Source organism: Rattus norvegicus, chromosome X (genome assembly GCF_036323735.1).
Source record: "Rattus norvegicus strain BN/NHsdMcwi chromosome X, GRCr8, whole genome shotgun sequence".
Classification (NCBI taxonomy): Eukaryota; Metazoa; Chordata; class Mammalia; order Rodentia; family Muridae; genus Rattus; species Rattus norvegicus.
The window spans coordinates 154,408,853-154,419,737 of NC_086039.1; the positions used below are offsets into that span (position 1 = coordinate 154,408,853).

General features: G+C 48.3%; 1 protein-coding gene across 2 annotated transcripts; it reads left to right on the top strand.

Moving 5' to 3' along the window:
* The first annotated feature begins 4,739 nt into the window (after positions 1 to 4,739).
* Positions 4,740 to 10,384, top strand: Gpr50 (G protein-coupled receptor 50). 2 transcript variants are annotated; one of them, XM_063279759.1, is made up of 3 exons: positions 4,740 to 5,072; positions 7,648 to 8,156; positions 8,296 to 10,384. In XM_063279759.1, the coding sequence occupies exons 1-3, from the start codon at positions 4,862 to 4,864 to the stop codon at positions 8,305 to 8,307; spliced, it is 732 nt and encodes a 243-aa protein (XP_063135829.1). In that variant the 5' UTR covers positions 4,740 to 4,861; the 3' UTR covers positions 8,308 to 10,384. The 2 variants fall into 2 exon arrangements, with proteins under 2 accessions (XP_063135829.1, NP_001178844.1); NM_001191915.1 differs by having other exon boundaries at positions 4,837 to 5,072; positions 7,648 to 9,423.
* Positions 10,385 to 10,885: the final 501 nt, after the last annotated feature.

Sequence of the window (10,885 nt, forward strand, 5' to 3'; positions counted from 1 at the left end):
TAGTAGCCGGCATGCTGTCAGACCTGCTTGAAATTACATACTAAAGGCAAGAGATCTTGGAGCATGAGTCAGCAGGGCACAGAGTCTCTGATCTCCCCAACCGAGCCTATCCTCCATGGAAGTGCAGTAAAATCCAATTTTCATAAAATATTAGCTTTCATCACCACTATTGTAGCAACCAGTGCTTGCTGGAGGCCTCCTCAGTTCTGAAGTGTCCAGTGCTTACCTGTGTGACCTCACTCTGAATTCACGAGGCGCTATGGATAAATGCATTTGGCTGTGAGTTATAGACGTAGAGACAACTAACTTGTTTGAGACCACTGAACAAGCTCACTTCAAATTGTTATTTTTTCAGTCCTGAGCACGAAACTCAGGGCCTTACATGTGTTAGTCAAGCACTCTACCACTGGGCACACCTCAAATCTCAAGTTTGCTTTTCCTTTTAAGAATCGAGTGAAATAGAGCCACCATCTATCAAATATCCCCTTGGTGCTAAGATGGGGTGCACTCAGGTCCCCTATGGGTTTCTAAGTGCCTTCCTATAAGGAGGTAGGCATCTCAAAGGTGTACAAATAAATAGATAATACCCTGTTTGTGTTCAGACTGAAAGACATTTGAACCATTATTGGAATTTCACCAATTTCTCATTTGTCAGTTTTGCATATTAGATCTAATGGTATTACAAGCACTTTGCAGATGATTTGGAAATTTTAGAGCACATTGTCCAGAAGAGGTTGGAATGCCCAAAGTAGCCCTTTACAAACATGGGGGATAGTGGCAATCAGACTGAGGAGCTCTTTGCTTATTTATCTTAGCGTAGAGCTTCTTGGGGCTAAAGCAGTGGTTCTCCATCTTCCTAATGCTGTGGCCCTTTAATACAGTTCCTCATGCTTTGGTGACCCCCAACCATAAAATTATTTTCATTACTACTTCATAACTGTGTTTTTGCTACTCTTATGAATCTTGACGTGAAGGATATCTGATATCACATTCCCAATGGAATTGCAACCTACAGGTTGAGAATGGTTGGGTTAAAGAGAATCCAGAGTGTTTCTAGAAACACTTAGTATGGTACTAGAAAAGTAGAAAGAAGTCAAGTGCCCATCAGAGAATGAAGAAATACTCTATCCACACAATGGAGTATCATTTACCCACAAAATAGACGGGGAGTCCTGTTTCATGCTTCTCCATCGATAGACCAAAAAAGACAGAAAAGACAAATATTGTGTGATTCTGTGTCTATGAAATGCTTACATGGAGAAATCCACAAAGGCAGGATCATTGGTGATTTGTGGAGCAACAGATGAAGGGTGAGGAGTGAAACCAGTGACAAAACATGGGGTGAATTGGAAATTCAGGTGTGAGCATAGCTTGTAATCCTAGCACTCAAGGGTCTCAGGCAGGAGGACAGTAACTTTGAGGCTAGGACCCCCCCCCCAAAATCCTGGAAAAACAAAAAGAATGGGGATATGAATATTAAGGTATGTGAATTATATCTCAGTAAAAACAAGTAAACCAAAAGCAAAAGAATAAAAAATGTACATTTTCCTTATCAAGTCCATTTTCCTTGGGAGTAAGACTCTGGGCTGAGCAAGGACTAAGCTTAGATCTTAACCTAGGCTTCTCTACTGGCATTGGCACAGCTGTGGGCAAGTGCCTCCATCAGTCTAGATACTGTTTTCACTGTTGTTGGGAGAAAATACTTACCAAGAAAGTGTGATAGATTATAAAATGCTCATTTAAAACTGCATTTATGACTAGGGAATATAGCTCAGCAGTGAGCTTGTTCAGCATGCTGGAAGTTCTAAGTTCCACTAGTACTAAAGCAAGCAAGCTAGCAAGTTAACTAAGCAGAGGCAAGGCATTACTACAGTGCTTGAGTGAACAGAGGCTGGAGGCTTGCTGAAATGCCATCTTCTACCACAGCCAGCTCAGAATCCCAAAAAGGTCACTTTTTTCCTGAACAGAAAATGCACATTGACTCTTACATTCCCTGGAGAAGGCCCCATGTCCCACTTTTGGAATTCTTTGTCTTAATAGTTTTTCAGGTCTTCCTGTTTCTGCCTACCCCCAGTTATAAAGACTTCTAAGCAGGCTTCAGCCACTTTTACAAATGCTGTTAGATTCTAAAAATCATACACTCTACACTGTACTCCACAAATGAGTCACAATTTAAATGTTCTGAAGCCATCGAATGTAGTGAGATTTGTTCTACTTACCCCTGCAAACAGGGCCCAGCACACTCTCTCTCTCTCTCTCTCTCTCTCTCTCTCTCTCTCTCTCTCTCTCTCTCTCTGCCTCCCTCCCTCCCCCTCTGTGTTCATATGACAGCTTTAATATACATGTCTTTTTCTTACTACTGACATGATCTGAGTCTGTATTAAACTAGTTCATAAAGATAACAATGAATTCAAGTAGAAACAATTCTTTCTCCCGCGATTATTAAAATATTTGTCTGTTGGTGTTGAAAGTGAAAGCACCAGGAAACCATGGTCAAATAGTACCCAAACAGTGGACAGGGGCCAGACCCTCTCTGCTCACTCTCCTGCTCACTCCTCAGACCCTAAGAATTCCAGCCCGTTTTCAAGGCTAGCTAGCTTCCAGCACCAAGGACTCACAGACTGTCAGCTTCAGTGCCACTTCAGCTCCATAATCCGCAGTCTGGAGCATAATTGCCTGAAAGCCTGCACCAATCTTCCAGAAGTGAGAAGGTAGTGTCTGCAGCCCATACAAAGCTGCTTTGCATTTGTCTTCCGTTCTATTCTGTTCAATGAATTCAAAACAGCTCATGATCCCGCAAGTGAAAGGTTCTGAATTCTCGCAGAATTCATGTTATGTCGAGCTTAATGTTGATCCTACATGGTCTACAAAGTGGACAGGCTTTGAGTTGTTAGCCTCTCGCCCAGGTACACAGTAGGGCACTGAGCACACACAGCAATTCCTTCATGGAAAAGACTGCCTGAGTCTGGCAGTGTTAGAGCCTGCTGGCCAGGCAGCAGCCGGGAAGCAGACAATGAAACGTGAAAACGCTCCTGGAGGGAGGTAGTGATTCCTCCTGAGCCCGGTTCTCGGTTTCTCAGTGAGCCAGGGTGGGGATGGGGTCTTTTCTTCTAGCTAGAAGACGCATTTTTCCCCTTTGAGCATTTGAGCTAGACAGAGTGTAAGATTTTAGTTACTTGCATTGTTTCTCCTTTGAATGTGTTTAAATGTGTTGAAATCTGGTGTGAAACTTGCCCCAGCTGGTCCCTGTGACCACCCCCAAGCCCGGGGTGATAGGTTACAATCTCCAGAGGGATGCATTCCGGGCCATCAGCCTCACAGAAGTCAGAAAGCTGCTCTGCACAGCGAGTTCCAGGTGTTACCCTATCTCGTTCCCCCCCCCCCCCCCAAGACTCCCTAACATAATCAATAACTTTTAGTAATCAGCTAAAGTTCATTTCCTTGTCCGGGTTTTTGGAGCCTTCCAATGTCCGAAAGGCGCTGTGTCTGAATCTCAACATTCTGGTCCCCTTAGGTGGCTCATTGCCAGATCTCAGGGCTCGCCGCGGGTTTGTGCCTGGACTTATTGAAAAGGAGACCCGCGCTGTGAAACTACAGCCCTCAAAGGGAGGGATTGGAAAGAGAGTCCCTAGGTCTCTAGGAAAGGAGGAGGCAGAGGGTACAACAAACGTTCTACATTGGGCTGGGGGCTGCAGGTGAGGCTGCAGCTTCTTTGCCTCGGGCTGGGTTCTCCTGCAACAGGTTTGCAGCTACAGTGCCGCTAGTCTGTCGCCTATCCATCTGCCAGATACCACCGGATAGAAGGCAGGAAGCATTGAGAAGAGGAGAGAAGAGAAGCCTGCCCGGTTCTCCCAGGGTTGCTTCAAATAGAAGAAGCCCAAGAGAGAGGTTCCTTGCCGGGTTTACGTTTACTTAAAGCAGGATGTAGGTAACTGAAAGGGTAAGAAGTCCCGCTCCCGACCAACATTCCTAAAGCTGGAGTTCCAGCGGCCACTACTCATTCTCCCTTGTTTCCGAGGTGCAGACCTGGTCCTGGCTTCTAGAATATAAAGCACAGAGTACATTTCCCCACGGAGATTTCAAGTCCTGGGAGGATCAGGAGTCTGTATGCTGCAGCAGTCAAAACAGACCCGTTTCTGGTATGACTGGACCCGGAGTAGGATGAATTCCTTAGAGTGTAGGGACCCCAATTTGCTGTGAGAGACGAGAACAGTAGTCCTGCATTCTTCACCAGGTGTAGAAAGCTATGGACAGGCTAGAGCGCGGGGAGTGGGATAAACCTACAAAGGAGTTTGTAGAGACAAGGATATGGGAGGCTTAAAAGATTACTAGCAGCCCCCTACACCTTAGGAGGGATGAGACTTTGGGGCTGGTTGCTAGAGCCCCCCAAAGCATCTCATGAGCCCGCGCTGCAAGCTACATCCCTTTGAACAGGTATTTGTGTTGGAGGGAGAAAGAGAACTTGCTAGAAATGGATGCTTAGCGACTCTGAGCTAGTCACGAAGCAAAGGTTCCTGTGGGATTCAGAGGGGGCTGGCTAGAGAGGAGGGGAAGCACAGACAAGGTAGTCGGAAGCAGGCTGACACCACGCTGTGGATTTGTCCAAAGCAAGGTGGTGACAAGGGCGGGAGTGAGGGTGGGGGTGGTCAAAGAGCTCTGATTGGTCAGGGGGAGTGGCTAGAGGTGGGGCTAGCCACCCCCTCGAGGCTTTAAAAGCTCACCGAGAGGGGCGGGGAGCTGTCATTTGCTCTCTGAGCTTCAGAGAGTGCGCCACGCTTTCCTGGAGCTCCCGGAGCTCCGAGTGACGGAGCGGGTATTAGCTGTTTGGACTCACTGAAGATCTTGAGCTTGCCTGGGAGGAATGGCCACGGTCCCCAAGAGCAACATGGGACCTACGAAGGCAATTCCCACCCCATTCGGCTGCATTAGCTGTAAGCTGCCAAAGCCCGACTACCCACCAGCGCTAATCATCTTCGTGTTCTGCGCAATGGTCATCACTGTCGTCGTAGACCTGATTGGAAACTCCATGGTCATTTTGGCTGTGACCAAGAACAAGAAGCTCCGAAATTCTGGTAAGCTTGCCCTTCTTTTCCCTAGGGAGCAGCAGGTTTGCAATCCCCTCTCCCAAATTCCTCCCAAGCCCGGGGGTCGGTGGGGGTGTCGTTATGCCTGGTTCCCCTAAACTTCGAGATTCACAGTGCTGGGGGGAGCTCAGGAAATTAGCGTGGGGCAGCTGAATGCAAAGCCCAGATTCGTAGGGTGCGCGGTAGCCTGTTGACTCCTGTGCCGTCGGAGACCAGACACGGAGGGAGTCAGTCGTCACAGGAGCGGAGAGTTTGGCTGCGGCCCTGGGACAGTCTGCTGAACTGGACACCGGAGGGCCGCCCCGCAGCAGAGGCACTGAAGGCCGGCCGAACTGTCTCCAAGGGAGCAGCGCGGTTCCGACCCGCTTTGCGAAGTAAAGTTCGCGAGCGGCCTCAGGGGCGCTCCCGGGAGCGCAACGCGGTGGCCGCTTCCAAGTGCCACGGATCGCCTCTCGCCGCTCGCCGCCGCCCCAGCGCTTCTGGCTCGCTCCCGGGTGGCAGAGTGCAGACCCCACGCCCGAGTGTCTAGCAGAGAGGTCTGAGCCCGCCAGAGCCGAGCTCCCTCTGCCCGTCCCAGAGTGAGTGGCTGGAACCGGAGAGCGGCAGGCAGCGGCGGCGAAGGCGAAGGCGAAGGTGGTGGCGGCGGACGTCCGGAGGTCTGTACTGGGGTGTCCCGAGGACCGGCTCAGGAGCTGAGCGCAGCGGTGGGCGGGTGGAAGGAAAGGCAGAACCAGGTAGGAATGAGGCGCGGACAGCAAGCCAGCTCCAGGGGAGGTAAGGGGCTCCAATTGCAAAGCGCTAGGACCTGGAAGCTGCAAGCCCTACTCCCCTGGTGTCCAACCCTGGCGGATCCGAGGTGGCTAGCGCGGGAAGAAGCTAGGCACAGAGTCTTGTTCAGCGGTGGTGTGGGGTGGGGTGGGAAAGGGGAATGGGTGTAAAGGGTTGAGAAGCTGCTAGTCTGGTTTGAAGGGTGGGCTGGGGAAGGCTATGAGCACGGGGAAGAAGGGTGAAGTAGCCCCCAACTCCCTTCCCTGACCAGGAGACAGTAGGGTGATGGCGCTTAGGGTCGTTTTCCCCCCAAGATTTCAGTGGCTTGGGAGAGTGCACAGATCTGGGAGGATTGAAAATAACGTAGCCTGGGGCTGGGGAAAGAGCCGCTGCGCAGCGTCCTAGTGAATTGCCGTATGGGGACAAGTTTAAAAACTCAGCAACGATCTCAGAGTCCTTAAATTTTTTCTTTTAAACTCTGGTGAGTGCTTCTGATTTCTTCTTTGTAGCCTAGAGACCTGCGGCTGAGCCTTGGACCTTACCTTTCACTCTTGATAAGGTACCCAGGGGAGATCCACGGAGCACGGACAACTACCTGGGAAGCTCACTCTTTCTCTCTTTCCTTTCCTCTTTTCTTCTGAAATGCAAATAAAAAGTTTTTTTGTGGTTGTTGTGGGTTCATTTTTAAGGTGTTTGACCTTTCTTTCCTATTTTTCTTTAGGACATTCATTATTTTGAGGGGAAACCCTAAAAAGAACCCCTTTTTGCAAAAAGCACGGAGGGCAAGTCTTGGTGCCCCTTTAGAAAAGCCCTCATTTTCTCCCACAATGTGTCAAACCAAAGCTTATTAGCAACGAGGTGTTTCCAAATAAAGAGGGCCCTGCGCCTGCACTTGGCCTCTTTCATCTAGGTTTTGTAAAAGGTTTTTTAAAAATGTTACTACTGTCCTTTGAATGGGTCAGGGCAGGAGGCAGGGTTTCCCCACAGCAGCGGTCCTCTTCAGCCTGGCAGGCTCCTGTGCTCAAGAGAGGAGGCTGTGCAGCATGCTTTGTGCGAGACCAGGGCTGAAACCCATACTTGCAGGGATTTCTCCTTTCCCCTTGGTCTCCTTTTTTGGTCTCAGACTTGATATAACAGGGTTTCTGCCCTCTTCTTAGGATTACTCTGAAGGTAGCTGGGGAGTGGTAAGTATTTCACTTGGTTGTTGGATATTACTGTTTAATTACTTTGAACAAGTCCCCAAGATCTTCTCAGGACGGTCTCTTTTGGTACATCTTCCTTCTGAAGGAAGAGGGTTAGTATTTATTATTATTATTATTGTTATTATTATTATTATCAGTGTTAATAATCGTAGTAGGTTGATCCTGTTTCTGGACAGCTCCATCTAGGTCCCTTTCTCCCACTTTCCCTTCCCTTCCCTACCTCTTCCAGTGTGGAAAATGTGGCGCAGTTCTATTTCTCTAAAATGGCGTCAGCAGGACTCTGCCCCTCCCCCCCGGATGTTTATGTGCTCGATGTCACCATGTCTTACAGTCTCACTTCATTCTCAGAGCAAGGATGACACTGAAAACAAATAAAAAACCAGTGGCAAGCACGGGTGTCCTAAACTTGTGTCAGAGCCACCTGGGACTTGCTTGTAAATAGGAAAGGAGAGGAAAGAAAGAAAACTGTCAGTCTTCAAAAGAATTCACCCATCCAGTTGACTGTTTGCTCCATTTTTTGAAAGGTGGCTTTTCAAATATTAACCACTGATTTTTGTCTCTCTCCCTCTTTTCCTTCCCCTTATGTTTTCCAGGCAACATCTTTGTGGCCAGCCTCTCTGTGGCAGACATGCTCGTGGCCATCTACCCGTACCCTTTGATGCTGTATACCATGTCAGTTGGGGGCTGGGATCTGAGTCAGCTCCAGTGCCAGATGGTCGGGTTGGTCACAGGACTGAGTGTAGTCGGTTCTATCTTCAACATTACTGCCATTGCCATCAACCGGTACTGCTACATCTGCCACAGCCTCCAGTACAAGCGGATCTTCAGCCTGCGCAACACTTGCATCTATCTGGTTGTTACCTGGGTCATGACTGTTCTGGCTGTCCTGCCTAATGTGTACATTGGCACCATTGAGTATGACCCTCGCACCTACACCTGCATCTTCAACTATGTGAACAACCCTGCCTTTACTGTGACCATTGTCTGCATCCACTTCGTCCTCCCTCTCATCATAGTCGGTTATTGCTACACAAAAATCTGGATCAAAGTGCTGGCAGCCCGGGACCCAGCTGGACAGAATCCTGACAACCAGTTTGCTGAGGTTCGAAATTTTCTAACCATGTTTGTGATCTTCCTCCTTTTTGCAGTGTGCTGGTGCCCTGTCAATGTGCTCACTGTGCTGGTGGCTGTCATTCCAAAGGAAATGGCAGGCAAGATCCCCAACTGGCTTTATCTTGCAGCCTACTGCATAGCCTACTTCAACAGCTGCCTCAACGCCATCATCTACGGTATCCTCAATGAGAGTTTCCGAAGAGAATACTGGACCATCTTCCATGCTATGCGGCACCCTATCCTGTTCATCTCTCACCTCATCAGCGCTATTCGGGAGGCTTGGGAGACCCGAGTTCTCACTCGTGCCCGCGTCCGTGCCCGTGATCAAGTCCGAGAACAAGATCGTGCTCGTGCCTGTGTCGCTGTGGCGGGAACCCCGAGGAACGTCCGGAATGTTCTACTGCCTGGTGATGCAGCAGCATCCCCTTCTGATCGTGCCTCTGTCCGTCCCAAGTCCCAAACCAGGTCTACTTCTGTCTACCGCAAACCTGCCTCTATCCACCATAAGTCTATTTCTGGTCACCCCAAGTCTGCCTCTGTCTACCCTAGGCCAGCTTCCTCTGTCCATTGCAAACCTGCCTCTGTCCATTTCAAACCCACATCTGTTCATTTCAAGGGCGACTCTGTCTATTTCAAGGGAGACACTGTCCATTTCAGGGCTGCTTCCAAACTTGTCACCAGTCACCGTATCTCTGCTGGCCCTTCCACCAGTCACCCTACATCCATGGCTGGCTACATTAAATCTGGTACCAGCCACCGTGCGACCACCACTGTTGACTATCTCGAACCTGCCACCACCAGCCACTCTGTGCTCACTGCTGTCGACCTCCCTGAGGTCTCAGCCTCCCATTGCCTTGAGATGACCACCTTTGGCCACCTCAAACCCGACATTCCTGCCTCCATCCTTCCCACTGTACCCCCTGAGCTTGCTGTCACCTCTGCCACCCCTCCTGATGCCACTGTAATCCCCATTCCCACTGGTGATTACCGCAAGGTCGTGCTTATTGATGATGATTCCGATGATTCTGATTGTTCTGATGAGATGGCGGTGTGAAAAGTGTTCATTTCAGGTTTCCCTGCTTATGTACTCCAGAGCGAGATACGTCCATTGTACACACTGACTGACACAGACGACACGGACCCCCAGACACAGTGGAAGTTCCATCTACCTTTCGGGCATACTCCTCTTTGGCACCCTGTACTTTGAAAGTGTGTATATATTCTTGCTATCTTAGAGATTAAATTTCCAAGTGTGATGTCTGTGGTTCTGAGGTCCTAAGCCTCTCTGTCCCCCTTTCCTGGTTTTCTCTGCCTCCTGCTTTCTTCTCCCATTCCCACAGGTGGGGGAGGAGTGCATGCGCGCTGGTCAAGGCTGTCCTGGTGGTTAGCTCTGTAATGTGACTGTGACCACGCAGCTTTATGTTGTGTGTAATCTATGCTGTACCTTTAATGGCAGTCAGAAAAGGATAGATAATGAAATACAGACACTTCAAATTTGCTTGTCAAGATTCCATGACAAAATATGACCCCCCCATTTGAAGAACGGAAATAGACAAGTTCTTATTAAAGTTCATTTTAATGCCTGTCAGATCAAGTGGCAAAAGGAACGATAGTCATACTAAGTTGATTCTATTTTGTGTAAATTTAAACATTGGTGCTGATTTTTATATATTTGGTTGCAAATGATGAGACATTTTTACTCTCTTTTTGGCCTGAGTTTTTCAAGTATTGACCAGCACATTCTTTTATTTCTACATTAATTTCTTCTGGTTAGTAATCCCAAATGTCAATTACAGTTATGTTTACAATATTATAATTCATAATCATTCTTTCAATCACCATCAGTTTTTACATCTTTTCATTCAGAAGGAATTGGAAGTGATAGCTAGAAGCAAGTTGAGTGTTAAGAAGCCTTGTCTTTGTGACCTTCCTGGTTGGGGGCAGGAGACGAGGAGGAAGAGATGGTAGTAGCAGTCCAATCATGATCAGTGACTGACACGATGTGAAGCACTTGATCTATGTCAACCAGACGGTGATTTTCCTTTAGAACTCAAGAAAGAATTGCCATTTAAATGAAATTTCAACTACTAATTCAAATTGACACTTTAATCAAAGTTTACTACACAAAGGCTTGTAAGGAAAACTTGTAAGGAATACTGCCTTAATTCTATTCTGCATTTGTGGTAGCAGTTAAATAAACGTGGTTCTGTGGCTTTAGTACATGGCTTTTTCTTCCTTCTATTGCTCAGGGCGGAAGGGTGTGGGGTGTGGGTGGAAGGGTGTGGGCCTGGAGGAGCAAGAAGACCTGGCTGCTAATTCCATCTGCCACAGCCTGAGCACCTAGGACCTCTCTCACCTCAGTTATTTTAATTAGCAAACCTTGGGCCAGCAGGGTTGGGGGTCACACTGGAGGAGATGGGGAGTAGGGAGGCACATGGAAAGGGGTGTTGCAGTTTTCTTCACATGGGCTGCTATTTCCCCCTGGAAGGAGTAAAGCTATCCCTCAACAGTGACCTAGAAATGTGTGTGTGTGTGTGTGTGTGTGTGTGTGTGTGTGTGTGTGTGAGGGAAGGGGGTGTGCAACTGTATGCATGTAGATGTCAGAGGGCAACTTCTAATATGTGGGTTCTAGGGATCAAACTTAGGTCAACAGGCTTAGTAGCAGGTACATTTTCTCTCTGAGACCAGCTTTGTTTGTTTGTTTGGTTAGTTTTGTAA